At 52.5% G+C, this 18,869-nt stretch overlaps 1 protein-coding gene across 26 annotated transcripts in view; it reads left to right on the forward strand.

The window, feature by feature from the left end:
- Positions 1-5,663: 5,663 nt before the first annotated feature.
- Positions 5,664-18,869, forward strand: part of SEMA4A (semaphorin 4A) — a 34,791-nt gene continuing 21,585 nt past the window's right edge. Inside the window, exons 1-7 of one of the 26 annotated variants that reach the window (XM_063626855.1) lie at positions 8,978-9,250; positions 12,842-13,126; positions 14,213-14,380; positions 16,075-16,235; positions 17,730-17,792; positions 18,048-18,146; positions 18,379-18,484. In XM_063626855.1, coding sequence (XP_063482925.1) covers positions 14,242-14,380; positions 16,075-16,235; positions 17,730-17,792; positions 18,048-18,146; positions 18,379-18,484 — 568 coding nt within the window. In that variant the 5' untranslated portion in view covers positions 8,978-9,250; positions 12,842-13,126; positions 14,213-14,241. Of the gene's footprint in view, positions 5,805-6,794; positions 6,813-8,977; positions 9,251-9,351; positions 9,466-9,560; positions 9,636-11,753; positions 14,381-16,074; positions 16,236-17,729; positions 17,793-18,047; positions 18,147-18,361; positions 18,485-18,869 lie in introns of those variants that run through there. The other 25 variants (XM_063626853.1, XM_063626851.1, XM_063626850.1 and 22 more) reach the window with 25 other exon arrangements.

Genomic DNA, 18,869 nt, shown 5'->3' on the forward strand with positions numbered 1-18,869 from the left:
AAAATGAGCTATAGAAGCCAGCCTTTCTCTGGCCCTTCCTAGTTTCCAAAGCATTTCTGCAGCATCTCATTTGGCCCTCGTACTGTCTTGAGAGGTAGGTATTGTCTCCTAGGCTCCTGGAACTCAGGCCACTCAACTCGAAGGTGGCACAGATCCCAAGATTCTGGAAGTTTATTTATATTCCCTGGGCAGAGTTGAGCCTGCAGTCAAGAGTCAGTGAGAAAAGGGCATGTCTGGCTGAGATCGTGGGAAAACATGTGAGAAAGCAAAATTACTGAGAGGAGAAGGGCCCCTGAGGTCATGCTGGACACTCCTGATTCCACCATAGGCTGAGACCCCACAGTGCCTTTAGGGAAGAGAAGTTAAGCGGAAGGAGGTTTGAGGAAGAGGTCCCTGCTTGGGTTGGCAGTTTCCAAGAAGGAAACCCTTCCTCTCCTAGGCCTCAGCAAAGACCCTGAGGCCCCGCAGATATGGGGTCTTAGATGTCAGCGAGGGAGTCTGTGTGTCCCAAAGTGAGGACGCCCACCTGCACTTCCTGAGTCGGGCACCTTGGGGTGCCAGAGCCCCACCTACTCCTGGGTAGGAGTCCTTCGCTACTCAGCTGAACCCTGGTGAGCTGGCTGCGTGGGCACTGTGGGCTGGGGAACACCAGGGGCAGCAGGCGACGTTCCTAGCTCTTGAGGAGGAGGGCTGAGGGCATAGGGCCGCACGCAAACACTGCCCCACAAGCTGGCAGCGCGGCGGGGGCGGCAGCCAGGGACTCAGCAGTTAAGGTGTCCACACATGTGGTCACCTCACATGATGCTCACAGCACAAGTCAGCACTCAGCAGCCACATTTCATTATGTAAAAAAAAAAAATGTTAAAATGTAATACATGCTTGGCCTATCGTGGTGGCAAGCACGCCTGTAGTACCAGCAACTCCTGGCCTGAGGCGGGAAAATTGAGCCCAGGAGTTCTAGACCAGCCTGGGCAACAGCAACAACAAAAATACATATCATATGGTAAAATTCAAAACACAGGTAAGGGACGGGCACAGTGGCTCACGCCTGTAATCCCAGCACTTTGAGAGGCTGAGGCGGGCGGATCTCAGGTCAGGAGTTTGAGACCAGCCTGGCCAATGTGGCGAAACACCTCTACTATACAAAAATTAGCTGGGTGTGGTCGTGCGTGCCTATAATCCCAGCTATTCGGAAAGCTGAGGCAGGAGGATCGCTTGAACTGGGTGGCTTATGTTGCAGTGAGCCGAGATCATGCAACTGCACTACAGCCTCTACAGCCTGGGCGACAGAGTGAGACTCCCTCTCAAAAAAAAAAGAAAAGTCAATATGTTGCTGAGGGTATTTATTTATTTATTTATTTATGAGACGGAGTCTCGCTCTGTCGTCCAGGCTGGAGTGCAGTGGTGCGATCTCAGCTCACTGCAAGCTCCGCGTCCTGGGTACACGCCATTCTCCTGCCTCAGCCTCCTGAGTAGCTGGGACTACAGACACCTGCAACCATGCCCGGCTAATTTTTTGTATACTTAGTAGAGATGGGGTTTCACCGTGTTAGCCAGGGTGGTCTCGATCTCCTGACCTCGTGATCCACCCGCCTCGGCCTCCCGAAGTGCTGGGATTATAGGCGTTAGCCACTGCGTCTGGCTTTATTTATTTATTTTTAGTAATTTTTTTTTAAAAACAGGTAAGAACAAATAATTAAAAAAAAAAAAATCCATTTTTTTCTTTCTTTTTTTTTTTTTTTGTGACAGAGTCTTGCTCTGTCACCTAGGCTGGAATGCAGTGTCTTGATCTCAGCTCACTGCAGCCTCCACCCCTTGGGTTCAAGCATTTCTCCTGCCTCAGCCTCCTGAGTAGCTGCCATTACAGGCATGTGCCACCACACGCAGCTAATTTTTGGCATTTTTGGTAGAGACGGGGTTTCGCATGTTGGCCAGGTTGGTCTCGATCTCCTGGCCTCAAGTGATCTGCCCACCTCGGCCTCCCAAAATGCTGGGATTATAGGCATGAACCAGCACACCTGGCCTGGAAAGATTATCTTTTTCTTTTCTTTATTTTTGAGACGAAATCTCACTCTGTTGCCCAGGCTGGAGTGCAGTGGTGCGATCTCAGCTCACTGCAACCTCTGCCTCCTGTTTTCCAGTGATTCTTGTGCCTCAGCCTCTGAAGTAACTGGGACTACAGGCACGCACCACCACACCCAGCTTCCTTCTTTCCTTCTCTTTTCTTTTCTTTCTTTCTATTTTGCATTTTTGTGTATTTTTAGTAGAGATGGGGTTTTGCCATGTTGCCCAGGCTGGTCTTGAACTCCTGGCTTCAAGCAATCCACTGGCCTCGGTCTCCCAAAGCACCGGGATTACAGGCATGAGCCACTGTGCCCGGCAAGATTATCTTCGTCATATTGCTTTTTGTTTATTGGTGTTTGGGGTTTTTTAGAGTTGGAGCCTCACTATGTTGCCCAGGCTGGCCCCGAACTCCTGGGCTCAAGCAATCCTCCTGCTTCAGCCTCCTGAGTAGCTGGGACTATAGGCACCCCAGCTTCATAGCAGTCCTAAAGATTAGGAGGGGGCCAGGAGTGGTGGCTCACACCTGTAATCCCAGCACTTTAGGAGGCCAAGGAGAATGGATCGCTTGAGTCCAGGAGTTTGAGACCAGCTGGGGCAACATAGTGAGACCCTGTCTTTATTAAATTTAAAAAATAATAATAAAAGATTAAGAGAGGGAGGCTGAGGCGGGTGGATCACGAGGTCAGGAGTTCAAGACCACCCTGGCCAAGATGGTGAAACTCGACTCTACTAAAAATCTTTCAATTCATAACCACACGCACACAAACTCTTGTCCCTAGCCTAGTCGTCTCCTTTCTCCAGAGGACGATTTCACACCTTTGCCTCTCTCTTTACTCTCAGCTGCTTTACACCAAGGAGACTGCTCTTGTCAAGGCCCCCAGCACCCTGCACATTGCTAACCCATTGACCACTTCTCAGTCCTCATCTAACTTGACCTTGTTGGTCATGGGAGTCTGGTCCTCAGCCTACATTGCCGATCCTTTCTTTTCTCCTTGGCCTCTAAGAGATGGGGTGCCCCAGGGCTTGATTCTCTTCTCTGTCTACACTCAGGCCCTAAGAGAGTTCCTCCAGGCCCGTGGCTTTAACGACTGTGCCTATGTTGTTGACTCTTTATCCTTCAGCTCGTTACTTTGCCTGGAACCCCAGACCGGAATCTCCACTTAAAGGTCTGACGGCCTCTCGAAGTTAACATGTCCAACACTGCTACCCCGATTTCCACCTACCCCCAGTCTGCTCTGCTTATCATCTTCTCTATCTCAGCTGATGGCCGCACCATCCTTTCCAGTTGCTTTAGCCATAAATCCTGGAGTCATCTTTAACTTCTATTTTCCTCTCATACTTCACATTCAGTCCATTAGTAAAACTCCATCTTTAAAATATGTCTGGAATCTGGCCAGGCGCAGTGGCTCACACTTCTAATCCCAGCAGTTTGGGATGCCGAGGCAGGTGGATCACCTGAGGTCAGGAGTTCAAGACCAGCCTAGCCAACATGGTGAAACCCTGTCTCTACTAAAAATACAAAAATTAGCCAGCTGTGGTGGCACGCGCCTGTAATCCCAGCTACTCGGGAGACTGAAGCAGGAGAATTGCCTGAACCTGGGATGCAGAGGTTGCAGTGAGCCTAGATCATGCCACTGTACTCTAGCCTGGGCAACAGAGTGAAACTCCATCTCAAAATAAAATAAAATAAAAAATAAATACAATAAAATAGTCTGGAATTCAGGCCATTCTCATCACCGCTGCTGCCACCACCATCATCTGTTGTCTGGATTATGGCATTAGTTTTATAACTGGTCTCTTGCCTTTGCTCTGTACAGTTTATTCTCCACACAGCAGGAGAGTGATCCTTTAACAGTTTGGTCACTCCTCTGCTCAGAACCCTCAGCGTCTTCCCAAAGCACGAAAACGATAAAGCCAAAGTCTTCACAATGGCATACAAAGCCATGTATGATGACCCCTCCCACCTCATCTGGCACTATTCTCCCTTGTTCTCACCCCACTGGAGCAACCGTGGCTGCCTAGATATTCCTAGAACACGCCATGCACACACCTGCCTCAGGACCTCTGAACTAATGGTTCCCTCTGCCTGGACCATTTTTCTCATCAGGTATCTGCATGCCTTGTTTTCACTCTTTCTTCAGATCTCTATTCAAATGTCAGTGTCCAGTAAAGACTTCCCTGACCAAATTACATTATATATTTTATTTTACTTTTTGAGTTAGGTGCTCACTCTGTCACCCAGGCTGAGTGCAGTGGTGTGATCGTGGCTCACTGCAGCCTCGACCTCCCAGGATTTAAACAATCCTCCTGCCTCGGCCTCCCAAAGTGCTAGGATAACAGGCGTAAGCCACCATGCCTAGCCCTCTTACCAAATTTTTTTTTTTTTTTTTGAGACGGAGTCTCGCTCTGTCGCCCAGGCTGGAGTGCAGTGGCGCAATCTCGGCTCACTGCAAGCTCCGCCTCCCGGGTTCAGGCCATTCTCCCGCCTCAGCCTCTCCGAGTAGCTGGGACTACAGGCGCCTGCCACCACGCCCGGCTAATTTTTTGTAGTTTTAGTGGAGACGGGGTTTCACCGTGGTCTCGATCTCCTGACCTCGTGATCCACCCGCCTCGGCCTCCCAAAGTGCTGGGATTACAAGCGTGAGCCACCGCGCCCGGCCCCAAATTTTATTATTATTATTTTTTGAGATGGAATCTCGCTCTGTCACCCAGGATGGAGTGGATTATGTGATCTGGCTCACTGCAACCTCTGCCTCCTAAGTTCAAGCAATTCTCGTGCCTCAGCCTCCAGAGTAGCTGGGATTACAGGCATGCGCTGCCATGCTCAGCTAATTTTCATATTTTTAGTAGAGACAGGGTTTCACCATGTTGACCAGGCTAGTCTTGAACTCCTGGCCTCAAGTGATCCACCCGCCTCGACCTCCCAAAGTGCTGGGATTACACTACCACGCCCAGCCCCCTGACCAAATTTTATAAAAGAGTAGCATCTTCCTCATCCAGAGTTTTAACCTCCCAGCCACTCTTTCTTCTTTATTTTTCTCTGGGACATTTAACACTATTGAACATACATTACACTTGTGTATTTGTGTCTTCCACCAACATACATACACCTGAGGGGCAGGTCTTTTGTTGTTTTTTTCATGCTAAGTACCCGGTACTTAGTGCAGTGCCTGACTATATTGTAGGTGCTTTATAAGTATTTAAAGTAAATGCATAGACTCAGAAATTGAATCGCTCAATGTGAGAACTTTTTTTTTTTTTTTTGAGACAAGGTCTCACCATGTTGTCCAGGCTGGAGTACAGTGGCTATTCACAGGCTTGATCATAGCATCATAGCTCACAGCAGCCTTGGGTTCCTGGCAGCTTCCCAAGTAGCTGGGACCGCAGGCACACGCCGCCTCCCTGCCCAGCTATGTGAGCACTTTTGCAGAACCTGAGACCTATTGCCAAGTATCATCCCAAAGAGTGGAACTAATTTTCACTTTAACCACTAGTGGGCAGGTTCTTACCATTCTCATTTTAATGAAGGCGGCTGAGACCCAGTGAGAGAAGAGGTTTACCCCAAGTCACCCAGGACTCCCGATTCTCAGAAAATACAGTGGCAACTCAGAATACTGTGGGAGGACCAGGGGGCTTTGCAGAGGAAAGGGTTGTTTTGGCATGAAAGGACAAGGAGAGTTTCATCAAGTGGAATGAGAACTGCTATCCCGGAAGAGTACATCTTCCAGGTGGGAGATATGGTAGGAACAGAAACTCAGAGAAAGGCGGAGTCCAGGCTGCCTGGGGAAAAGCCCTCCCTCACTAAAGGGTCGGGAGGGGCCTACAGTACCCTGCGGGGAGTTTGAAATTAATTGCATGGGCCCTGGGAAGCCAGGGAGGGTTGTGAGTAGAGGGGTGATATGAGAATTGAGGCTTTTTGCTATTTGTCTGTCTGCTATCTTCTGTCTCCATTTTCTTTGTCCTTCTCTTCTGCCATGGGTTTCTCTCAGCTGCCCCAGCCCCTCCTGGCGTAACTAAGATTTTCCTTTTCTATGTCACAATCCTGACAGCCCATCAGGAAGCAGAGGGAGCGGGTGAGCCAGGGTCCTCCTCAGAGCCTCGGTGCCCCCATTGCGCTGTGCCCAGAGAGGCAGAGAAAACAAGACTTGGAGAGGCAACTGGAAGGGAAGGTGCTTCCTACGCCCCCTGACTGACTCTGGGGTGTGGCCTACCCCTGCCTTCTGGGGCCAGGCCTCAGGCCCTTCCACTTCTTGGGCTGATTCTCGGTGCCTAGTACCAGCTGGTGCCAGCTGGCAGCTCTCACCGGAGACTGAGGTGGCACGCATATGGGGGAGGGGAGGAAGTGGGCAGGAGCCCAAGGGGAACAGGGGGCAGGGTCTGAGGAGGTGGAGTCAGAAGCTGCGTGGCCAGCATGGGGGTCTCATGGGATGAGGGAAAAGTGAGGCAGAGGACCTGGGGGCTTCCAGGGGAGTAGGGGAGGTGTCAGGTGGTCCTCTGGCTCTCCTGCCCCTGGCAAGTCCAGTCCTCTCCCCACCACCAACTTTCCTCTACACTCACCCCCTTAAGCTGCCCCTGGCTAATTCTCCTTGGTCCCTTTAAGAGCTGCCTGGGAACTGGGGCACTGGAGGGGGCTGGCAGGGCCCCCACCCCCTCCCTGCCATGCCTGGCCCTGCTCCACCCCCTGTCCGGTGCAGACTCTGCTGGAAGTCTTGGACGCCTGGGTTAGGGTCTCCACTTCTGGGCTGGGGGTAAGGCTTAAAAGTGGTGGGAAAGGGGGACTGTGGTCCCTGGGGTGGGAGGGAGGGGCGGGATGCCAGAACTCTAGGACTATGGACATGGAATGTCTGTGTGTCAACTCCAATGGACAACTCAGGGGGTGGTCCTCTGGCCTCTACTGGGGGAGGGGCAGCCTCAGGGATCTTGAGGGGCATATCCAAAGGAGCAGGATGCCTGGGTCTCCTCCTTCCACTCCCCCATCTCATTTCCCCAAGACCTTCATTTTCTAAACTCAATCAGCCACTCCTTGCCCCCTACAATCAAAGACACAGGGTCCCAACATCCCCCCTCCCCACAGGTGGGGAAATTGAGGCTAGACAAACCAGAGGAAATAGAATTATGTATGCTGCAGCAGGAGAAATGGAGATTAGCTTGTGGAAAGGCTCTCTCTCCCTCTCCACCCCACAGAACTGCAAACAGGAGGCCTGGGTGTCCAGCTCACTCTAGCGAGTTTCTAACTGTGGCTATGGCCACCACCCTGGATATGTCCCTATTCTCTCATCAAGACTATTTAGCTCTTTTCTGGAAGTTTTGATTCTCATATGGCAAGGCCAGGGGAGGCCCCTGAAGTCAGGCTGGGTGACCTGGATTGAAGTGGAGCCAGGTGGGATCTATAGGCTCCCCCGTTCCCTTGGGTTATTTCAGAAATGGAGCTCCTTCCTTCTCTGCCACAGAGACTGGATCCAATTCCCCTAAAAGGGAAGAAAATAGGGGCAGGGACCCAAGGATGTCCAATGGGGGTGTGAGGGCTTCCTGCAGTTCACCGGCTTCCTTCCTGTTATCATACTAGTTCAGGGTCCTCTACTCCCCACCATCTTAATCTCAAATCATGTGTCCCAGTCCCAGGGGAGAGAAGCCTGAACAAGCAGGTCCTTTCTGAGTCCCCACAGCCGAGATGCAGAGGGGCAGTGAGGGTGGAGTGTCAGGAATCAGTGGGGACATGGCAGCCCCGCTCAGGGTCCACTTCCTATTTCAGCACATGCCATGCCTTCCTTGCTTCACCACAAAGCAAATGCTCAACCACCACCCCAACTCAGATCTAAAGGGGAACCAGTCTTGGTCCATGAAACCCTCTACCCGGGCCGACACCGGCACACTCATTTCCTTCCTCTTAAAACTACTATGAAGTCTGGTGGAGCCATGTTGCTCCAAGGCAGGCTGAAAAGCCATTATTTTATGGACGTGAGGAAGGGAGGGTAAATGCTCTACCCAGCATCACACAGCAGGCTACAGGCAACCAGGCCTGGGATCCAGGGCCCCTCATCCCAGACTTATGGTGCCTTTTCTAGTCTCCTGCCAGCTGAGAGAGAGGCCAGCCTGGAAGGGGCTCTTTCTTTTTTTTTTTTTTTTTGAGATGGAGTTTTGCTCTTGTTGCCCAGGCTGGAGTGCAATGGCATGATCTCCGCTCACTGAAACCTCCGCCTCCCGGGTTCAAGTGATTCTCCTGCCTCAGCCTCCCGAGTAGCTGGGACTGCAGGCATGCGCCACCATGCCCGGCTAATTTTGTATTTTTAGTAGAGATGGGGTTTCTCCAGGTTGGTCAGGCTGGTCTTGAACTCCCAACCTCAGGTGATCCGCCCGCCTCTGCCTTCCAAAGTGCTGGGATTACAGGCATGAGCCACTGCGCCCGGCCTGAAGGGGCTTTTTCAACTCCTCATTTTACCAACAAAGTTAGGGCCCAGTGGAGACAGAAGGGAGTTCTAGTAACAAGGCTGTTTAGGATCAGAGCTGGGAGAGAGCACAGGCTTGGCTCCCAAAAAGGCTCCATACAAACTGCTGCCTGCCTGTGCTCCTCGCTGAATGGGAAAGAATCCAGCTGTCTTCTTTCCCTATGCCCATCTAGTCCAGACCCTTGGAAAATCCTTTCTGAAGTCTGCTCTCTACAGCGCAAACCTTTCCCTCTTAATACGTCTCAGAGGATGTTAGCCACAGAAGGCGTCTGGGGGAGCCACCTTCTTCTCAGGCAGCTTAGGAAGGAGAGGCAGAACCTGAACCTGGCAGTGGACCCCCTCCCTCAGAAGTCAGGATACTGTGAATAGAAGAGGGCTCCTTGGGGTTCTTGACAGAGTCTGTCCCTTGGCTTATTTGCATATTTGCATAGATATTTGTGGGTTCATTCGTGTCCTCATTGGCAAACTGAATTTGCATGGGTTTGGGCTGCAGTCCAGCTCTGTCGCCCTGACATATACACAGTTCCCAGGGTAGAGGGAAACCCAGAGGAACTGGTTGTAAAGAGGAATGGGCCCCAGCTGACCCCCTGAACCCAGGAGGTTATATGTGCACGGTGGTGCCTGCTGAAGGTGGGCAAGGGAGCTGAGCAGGGACCGGGGGCTACTGTACCCCCTTTTCACCTCCTCTCGCATCTGGAGCCCCTCCTCCTCCACATGTGCGAATCCAGGAGCCACAGAAGGTGGGGCGCAGTGGGACACGGGTAGGAGGAGGAAGAATATGGGGAGATTCTAGTCCCTCCCACTTAGAGATGCGGTCGCCATGGTGACTGAGGACCAGTGAGGCGGGATGGGGTTGAGAATGGGGGTGGGGGTGTGGCAGGGGCTGAGGCACTGGGAGACCGAAAAGCCTGGCATTCCGGAGGGAGGGAAACGCAGCAGCATCCCCAGGCTCCAGGTAAGGGAGCAGGAGAGCTGACAGTTCTGAAGGGAGAGGGCGGGGCCATTGTCTGGTGCTGGCTCTGCCCTAAGGAGGGGGCAGACAGAGGGGTCGGGCTATTGTGTGTGATACTCAGCGCAGCCTTCCAGAGCTAGTCAGACTGGAGGAGAGGACCTGGGAAGCTCTGGGTAAGGGGTTAGGAGGGACTGAGCTGGTGGGTGGCAAAAAGGCTGGGAGACAGTGGGGATGGGAAGAGGTGGAGGGACACAGGGGGCATAGAGGCTTGGGGACGTCCCTAGTGCCTATACACGCCAGGCACTCAATACATATAAGTTGACTTGACTTGCTTGTGATCATAACAAGAGGGCAGATGAGGGCCAGGGCAGGTGGAGCTAAGGCAGGGAAGCCAGGAGGCAATGCTCCCCAGAACTGGGCTCTTCTGTGGGCTGCCCCTGAAGCTGAAAGGGAGGAGATGGGGGAAACTGGACCTGCCAGATCACTGGTGAAGCCAGGAGTTGCTTCTCTCCTGGCTCCAGGAGCTGCTCCTTTAGTGAAGCATCCGTGTTCTGCAGGGGCTCAGAAGAGACTGAGCGTCTGGGGCTGGTTGAAGCTCAGAGGTAGCATGGAGTCGGGGCGGGAAGCAACCTCTCCATCTCCCCTCCCACCTCCACATCTAGACCTTTCCTCTGCACAATAGAACCTGGCAGGAAGGGGCTACCATCGCATGCTGTGTAAGGGTTGCAGGGGAGGAGCTGGACTCTGGCAAGGCAGAGGGTGCACTCAGAGTTGTTGTCGTGGCAGGACCCAAGGCTGGGCTCCAGGTCTGGTGGAGAAATGGGCTGGGGGAACCCCCAGATTGGAGCTATGAAAATGGCACGGCCCCTGTGGGCAGGTCCCTGAACATCTGACCCCTTCCCACTGCCACCCCACCTGACCTGCTGCCTGACAACATTCCCAGCCAAGGTACTTCCGCTCCGTGGCCTTGGTTTCCTCATTTGTACGGTTGTCAGGAAGGGTATGTCTGAGTACCCTGTCAGCCTTGAGCTTCTTTGATGCTGTGTGCAGGACCTGCTATATTATTTGTGGGGCCCAGTGCAAAATAAAAATGTAGAGCCCCTTGTTTAAGTATTATGAGGACTTTCAACAGAGCAACAGCAGAGCATTAAACCAAGTGTGGCCCTTCTGAGCACAGGGCCCTTTGTGGCTGCACAGGTCTCGTGCCCATGAAGCCAGCACTGGCTGGGGCCCTGCCAGCTGAGGCAAGGGAGATGGCAGTGGGGCCTGGGGTCTGACTCCAGAGACTCTGGTGTGAGGGGTGCCCTGCTGGGGGCAGGGTGCCCTTCCCATTGTGCTCTTTTTGACCAGGAGGCCCTTGCAGAGGCAGGGGGTGGTACCTCACAGCCTTCCTTCAAGGAGGTTTCTGTTCCCTCTGAAATGCTTTATTGACACAAATAAGCTTGCTCATAAGGGCCACGCTTGGGGCCAGGCGCAGTGGCTCACGCCTGTAATCCCAGCACTTTCGGAGTCTGAGTCAGGCGGATCACTTGAGGTCAGGAGTTTGAGACCAGCCTGGCCAGCATGGTGAAACCCCATCTCTACTAAAAGTACAAAAAAAATTAGCTGGGCTTGGTGGCACATGCCTGTAGTCTCAGCTACCTGGGAGGCTGAGGCAGGAGAATGGCTTGAACCCGGGAGGCGGAAGTTGCAGTGAGCCGAGATCGCACCACTGCACTCCAGCCTAGGCGACAACAGAGCAAGACTTCGTCTCAAAAAAAAAAAAAAAAAAAAGCCCATGCTTGGTTTAATGCTCTGCTATTGCCCTGTTGAAAGTCCTCAGAGGCCGGGTGCGGTGGCTCACGCTTGTAATCCCAGCACTTTGGGAGGCCGAGGCGGGCGGATCACAAGGTCAGGAGATCGAGACCACGGTGAAACCCCGTCTCTACTAAAAATACAAAAAATTAGCCGGGCGTGGTGGCGGGCGCCTGTAGTCCCAGCTACTCGGAGAGGCTGAGGCAGGAGAATGGCGTGAACCCGGGAGGCGGAGCTTGCAGTGAGCCGAGATTGCGCCACTGCACTCCAGCCTGGGCGACAAAGCGAGACTCCGTCTCCAAAAAAAAAAAAAAAAAAAAAGAAAGTCCTCAGAAATCACCCCAGAGATCTTGTTTCTTAGCCTAGAGTAGATAAAGCTCACTACCCTCCCAGCCCACCCTTGCCTTCTCTATCCAAGTGGCTCAGAACTGTGGACTGGGGCAGGAGGAAGGACTGAGGGACTAGGACTCTGTAGAGTCTTTGTAGCTAAGAGATTTGCTATTGAATGAGGCAGATCTGAATTTAACTTGGCTTCTAGCTGTGTAACCTCCCTTCTTGATCTGTAAAATGGGATTATGGCAGTACCTAGCTGCTAAAATTGTTGAGAGGACTAAAGCCTGATAGTGTGAACGATTCATATTGGCTAGAGGGGCTGGGGAAGAGGACGTCCGGAGTTGGGAGAATTCTGCATGTCTAGAGGAAGAACTGGGGGCAGGGCATGGAGCCTATCACTTCCAGAAAGGCAGGAATAGGACATCAGGCGGGGAGTGTGGGGCTGGAACTCCCCCAACCTCCCCATATCAGAACTCCTCCCAGTGACCCAAATAAGCCAATCTGTTTAAGCAGAGAGGCCCAGGGGCAGACTGGCTTCCCAAATCTGAGCTGGGGGTTGGGGAGACACAGAAGGTAGGGTCTGGATAAATGGGAGTTTCTCTTGATTCTAAGAAGCTGGAAGGGACCTGGCAACCAGCCTCTGGGAGAGTCTGGGAGAGTCCTAGGCAAGTCTTGACAGAAACGATTGTCAGGCAGGATATGTCTGAGACCAACCCCTGGGGAAATTGAGAGATGAAAGAAGGCTGAGTACCTCAGATGAGGAATTATAAGGAGTAGCCTGAGCTGTAACATCCCCCATGTTGGCTGGTGCCGTAGCAGGAGGGATGGAAGTTACACTACAGGAAGGACTTCCTGCCAGGGAGGAATGTGCATGTCAGGTGGAAGTGGATTATTTATTAGAGTTGGATTAGCCCTGGGATGTCTGTGCTCTTTAACCTGCAGTCAGCTGACCACGTTGAGTGGGCAGGAACCTGCCCACTTTGTAGGCCACGGAGTTCTTGGCGCTGGATGCCTCATTAAGCCCGCGTTATGAGGCTGCCCCTGGAGCCTTTGGGGAGGGGTGAGCAGCCACCTTTGGGGGTTGGGTGCCTCCAAAGTGTGGTCCAGTGAGCACGAGTTCAGATGGGAAATGTTCTGGCCTTCCTATTGGCCTGATGTCAAAGAGTGATGGAGATTAAACTATAAGGGGGACTTCCTCAGCAAAATCATGGATAAGAGCCTAATACAATTCTTTTTTTTTTTTTTTTTAAAGATTCTGGCCCAGCTGAGAGTGGGAGGTTTAAAGGTTAGACCACTGCAGGGACTTCCCAGTAGGTAGGAGTAGAGAGACCCCACCTTGTGGGTAAGTGAAAAGAGGAATATGTCATGTCTCCTATCTGGGAAATCTTGAGCAAGAGGAGAAACCACTGCTAGGCTGGTTATACTGGCTGTGACATGATGGAGAGGCAGGGGAATCACTGAAATGACCTAGAAGGGCCTCTTAAACTTTCTGGTTGGACCGAGCAGAGGAGGGAGAGAGAGGTGTGTCTCTTGTAAGGTGGGTGAACGTCTTTTTATTCCCTCCCAATCCACCAACTTCCGCCCAAGCCAGGATCTGTCACAACTCCAGAGGTGGAAATTCCGGTTTCCCTGGCCCAGAGCTCCCAGTGCTGGCTTTGGCATGATGGGCGCCTGGAGGGCCGCACTCCCGTTCCAGCCAGGCTGAGCCTTCTGTCCCCTGCCTCTGGGGCCTGGGAACCCCCCTTCTTCTTTCTCCTGAATGGCACCCCCGCCCTAGAATCCAGACACCGAGTTTCCCACTGTGGCTGGTTCAAGGGTATGTGAGGTGAGATGGGTGGCTTGGGGTGGGTGGTCTTGGGGAAGATTATGTAGAGGCCCAGGGAGGCAGACACAGGAGCAAGAGACAAAGGGGCCGGGGAGCTGCAGAGGCTGGGAGCCGGCCAGCCACCCCTGCCCAGGCAGCTCCCCAGGAAATGCTGATAACCAACCTGGCGCGATGGACCTTTATTGCCTCCCTGGAAGAATCTGGCCAGGCAGGCCTGACCCTCAAAGACCCTGAACCCAGCTGGGGCTGGGGGAGAGGTTAGAGCAGGCAGACTCAAACCCGGTCTGCCAACCTGGGTCAGAGCTGAGTATGTGGCACAGGTGTCAACAGATCTGAAAGTGACAGGAGAGTAAGGTCTGAGGAATTTATATTTTGGGTAGAGGAACCTGCTCCCCAAAATGTTCCCTGCCCAGAGCCAGGCAACGGTTTGGGCTTGGGCTATGAGAAGGGGGAAGGCAAAGGAGGAAAGGCAGGAAAGACTTCCTGAGAGTAAGGCAAGAAAAGGCAAACCAGAGCTGTTGGTGAGAAGACAGCAGAAGAAGCAGGATAGGGGACACCTGGGTTCCTACCCAGAGGGGACAGTGAGATGACAGGCTGAGGCCTGGAAGGATGATGAAAGTGAGACAGTCTTAGGGCCCTTCCAGATAGGGAACCTTCCCTGCCCTAATGCCCCCCCCCACCCCCCGCCACCAGTACACACGCTTCTGCTTCTGCTGCCTGGGGCTCTCCTATTGGTCCCCAGGGGGAATGTGGTAAGAACTGCTCACCCAGAAAGTGCCCGGGTGCCTGTTTCCCCAGAGCTCCCTGGTGACAGTCTGTGACTGAGCATGGCCCTCCCAGCCCTGGGCCTGGACCCCTGGAGCCTCCTGGGCCTTTTCCTCTTCCAACTGCTCCAGCTGCTGCTGCCGACGACGACCGCGGGGGGAGGCGGGCAGGGGCCCATGCCCAGGGTCAGATACTATGCAGGTAAGTGTATGACGGCAGGAAGTGTGGGGATAGCAATAGAGAGCTGGAGGTGGGTGGAGGAAGGAGAGAGGAACAGAGGAGAGGGGGGAAATGGACATGGAGAAATGGACACAGAGAGAGATGCCAGGGAGAAACAGAGGGTTTTGGAGAAAGGGAGACACAGCCAGAAACAGAAGTCCAAAAGGAAAGAAAAGCCACTGGAGAGCAGATTGAGGAAAACAGGGCCACGGGGCCAGGGGCATGCTTCTTCCAGTTCTCCAAGTTGGTAATTTTTCTTTCCTTCCTTAAATATCACTGTCACCAAGCTGGGCACCTCAAACTCCTAACTGCTTCACACTCCCAGGTACCCCAAAGTCAAGGCCCATGCTAGAAGACCATATGTTGACCCGGTGACCCGGGGCTCACCAGGCCCATGCCAACCACATAGATCATGCTGGACCATACCATGTCCAGGACCATGGGATGGCTGGTTGGAGAATGGGCCCTGGAACCCACACGCAAGCACTGCTTGGCTGGTTTCTTACTGAGACTGTGGAGGCTGCTGGCCCCCTCACCTCCAGGGAGAAGACTCCAGAAAGGATGTAGACACTGTAGGAGTTGTAGGTGACTGGGTGTGGCTGTGTCTTTAGCATCTTTCTGGGGCAATTGGTAAAGGAAATGTATATTGCCCATTGATGCAGAGACCTCCTCTGTGTTGGATGCTGGGGGTACAAACACAGATAAGCCTCAGCCCCTGCCCTCAAGGTGTCCGTAGTCACAAGGGGGAAGCACATGAGCAATCAGACCATCAATACAGGGTGATCTGTTCAGCAACTGAGGGGTTTATGCAGCTCTGGGGGAGGCCTGGCCTCCAGGAGATGCTCCTCCCTGAGGCCGGCCCTTCCAGCCCGCAGCCACACCAGATTCCCCAACTCCTCCCCTCTGTCCTGTGTAAGATTCCCTGAGCCTGCAAAGGTATCAATTAGCTAGTCAGCTTTCTAACTAATGCAACAGTGCAAGTGCTAATGAGAGAGGATCTGAGGAGCTCTTTCCTCCTTGCTGATGTGCCAGTGGGACAGGAACATACACCCCCACCCACCCCACCATGCCAAGGTCATGGAGAGGACCTAGGTCAGCCTCCCACACCTGGCTCACCATCCCTGCCCAGGGGACATCCAGCCGTGCCCACACGGATCTTTGAAGAAAAATGCTTCCTCTCTGTTCGTGGTGACTCTACTGGTGGGAATTTCCTTTAACAGAAGAGGAAGAAAGCAGGGGTGGTTGGGGGGATGGCGAGAGGGACTCTGACATACGCCCTCCTGTCTGCATATAGCTTTGCTGCTTGTGGCTGCCAACACTTTCCTGTTTGTCTGCCTGCTGCTCCTCATCCTAGTGAGGACCAAGGCGTCCTCCCCCACGGTAGCCCTCCCTGTCCCAGGCCTGGAAGAGCATCCATTGTATCTCACTTTATTTCCTGTCCCCATTACCCTGCTTCTGGCTGCCTCTCCTCTCTACTGTGGGCTCAGCACACAAAGTTCTTGTGGCTGCCGGCGGGGTGGGGTGAAAGGAAGAACTGCTGGTGGAGGAGAGTGGATCTAGCTGCCAAGGCCTGGGGAGCACACTCAGGCAACCCTTCCCCTTCCCCCACTTTTATCTCAGGAGTCAGCTGCCTGCCCACCAAGTCCTCATCACTCTCTCCTTACTACCTCCAACAGGGGATGAACGTAGGGCACTTAGCTTCTTCCACCAGAAGGGCCTCCAGGACTTTGACACTCTGCTCCTGAGTGGTGATGGAAATACTCTCTATGTGGGGGCTCGAGAAGCCATTCTGGCCTTGGATATCCAGGATCCAGGGGTCCCCAGGCTAAAGAACATGGTGAGGAGTCCAGGGATAAAGAGTGTGGGCTGGGAGTGAGGAGGGGGCCAGCAGCTACCCTAAGCTTGGCTGCCTGTGCATGAATAACAACTCAGTTGCTGTCATCTGTAATCAGCAGTTCTCTTTATATATATATCGTGATGATATAACAGACAGGAAATGTCGTGGCCTCACTTTTTTTTTTTTTTTGAGATGGAGTCTTGCTCCATTGCCCAGGCTGGAGTACAGTGGCGTGATCTTGGCTCACTGCAACCTCCGCCTCCCAGGTTCAAGCAATTCTCCTGCCTCTGCCTCCCAAGTAGCTGGGACTAGCATGCACCACCGTGCCAGGCTAATTTTAATAGAGACAAGATTTTACCATGTTGGCCAGGCTGGTCTCGAACTCCTGACCTCAGGTGATCCACCTGCCTCAGCCTCCCAAAGAGTTGGGATTATAGGCGTGAGCCACCGCACCCGGCCTGTGACTTCACTCTTCACTGGTATCGTGAATAGTGATTAAATAATATTAATTGCAAAAATGGCTGATATGGAAATCATTGACATATGAGATAAACACTGACTCAAATTATGTCAATAATTTGATATCTACCCACTAGTAGAAATCACTGATGCTTCTGTGTCTTTTTTTTTTTTTTTTGAGATGGAGTCTCACTCTGTTGTCCAGGTTGGAGTGCAATGGCGTGATCTTTGCTCACTGTAACCTGTGCCTCCCAGGTTCAAGCAATTCTGCCTCAGGCTCCTGAGTAGCTGGGATTACAGGCTCCCGCCCAGGTTAATTTTTCTATTTTTAGTAGAGACGGGGTTTCACCATGTTGGTCAGGCTGGTCTCGAGCCCCCGACCTCAGGTGATCCGTCCGCCTCAGGCTTTCTAAGTGCTGGGATTACAGGTGTGAGCCACTGTGCCCGGCTGCTTCTGTCTTCGTCCCCCTATTAATGGGAATAATGTGAGGAAGGAAGGAAGAAAGGGAGAGAAGGCACTAGCAATATAGCAATCACCTCCATGGTTCGTGTATCCTGATGTGTAGTCTGCTGACCACCTGCACATATGAGATGCTGGTTAAAAATGCAGATTCTCTAAGGCGTGACCCAGGAACCAACTTTTTAAACAATTTCCCCAGGGAATGTGCGGTTTGACAACTGCTGCCATATATACCATTCATCGTGTTAGGTGTTTTGTATATGCCACCTGGTTGTATCTGCCAGTAGCCTATGAAATTGACCAAGATCTCTCAGTCAGGAAATAGCTAAGTCTAGATTTAAACTTGGGTCTGTCTGATTCCTTAGGCTGTGTTCAACTATGGAGCTATGTCTGATATCAGTATTATTCAAGTAATAGCCATGGTCACAAACTGATGTTATTACTGCCCATCAGCATGTCACTAACCACCATGCCTGCTGGTGATTTCACATCAGAGCAGAGAAGGGAGGCGGGTCACAGCTAGAACTGAAGACCTCATTTCTTTTCATCTCTCCCTCCCAACTCCCCACTTTCAGATACCGTGGCCAGCCAGTGACAGAAAAAAGAGTGAATGTGCCTTTAAGAAGAAGAGCAATGAGGTAAGTGGAGGTGGGGGAGTCGGGGTAGAGTGGGTAGAGAGCCCTGGCATCCCTAGACCATCCCTGGATGACCTCAGGTTGGGCGGCAGCGGAGGGCACTTGTTTGCATGGTTATCTCCTGGATTATGTTCTACAGAGAGGTACAGGGACTCCTCCAGCATTACCCAGCCTTTCTCCTCAGTGAGGGGGCAGCCTCTGGGGGCCCAGGAATTTGAGGCAAGTGGGCTAGAGACCTAAACTCTCTGTCTCCCTCAGACACAGTGTTTCAACTTCATCCGTGTCCTGGTTTCTTACAACGTCACCCATCTCTACACCTGCGGCACCTTTGCCTTCAGCCCTGCTTGTACCTTCATTGTGAGTTCTCTGGTGCCCAGCGCTCAGGCCCCCAAGCATCCCTTCTCACATCTACCCCCGGCTTTCCTCTGTAGCTCTGAAAAACTCTGGCCTTCCAGATGCAGGACCCTCATGAACTTCCTGGCTCTAGACCAATTTCCCTCTATGTCCCTTTCCCTTCCTTCCTCAAGCCCCTCATTTCCCAGATGTGAGACCTTGGCGTTCTGGCCCCCCAGCCTCTCTCCCCATTTAGGAACTTCAAGATTCCTACCTGTTGCCCATCTCAGAGGACAAGGTCATGGAGGGAAAAGGCCAAAGCCCCTTTGACCCCGCTCACAAGCATACGGCTGTCTTGGTGGGTGAGTATCAGGTTTCCCACTTCATCCCAACATCTGCTTTCTCCAGTCACACTGAGAAATATGGAATATTAGAGAGTTTTCCAAAAGGCAGGGGAAGCTGGGTGTAGTGATGCATGCATATGGTCCCAGTTATTTGGAAGCTGAGGTGGAAGGCTGCTTGAGTTTAGGGGTTTGAGTCTAGCCTGGGCAACACAGTGAGATTGTCTCAAAAAAAAAAAAAAAAAAAAGGCCTCAGTGCCTCACGCCTGTAATCCTAGCAGTTTGGGAGGCTGAGGTGAGTGGATCACGTGACCCCAGGAGTTTGAGACCAGCCTGGTCAACACGGTGAAACCCCATCTCTACTAAAAATACAAAAATTAGCCAGGTGTGGTAGGGCGCACCTATG

The sequence above is a fragment of the Symphalangus syndactylus genome, chromosome 12, assembly GCF_028878055.3.
Source record: "Symphalangus syndactylus isolate Jambi chromosome 12, NHGRI_mSymSyn1-v2.1_pri, whole genome shotgun sequence".
NCBI lineage: Eukaryota > Metazoa > Chordata > Mammalia > Primates > Hylobatidae > Symphalangus > Symphalangus syndactylus.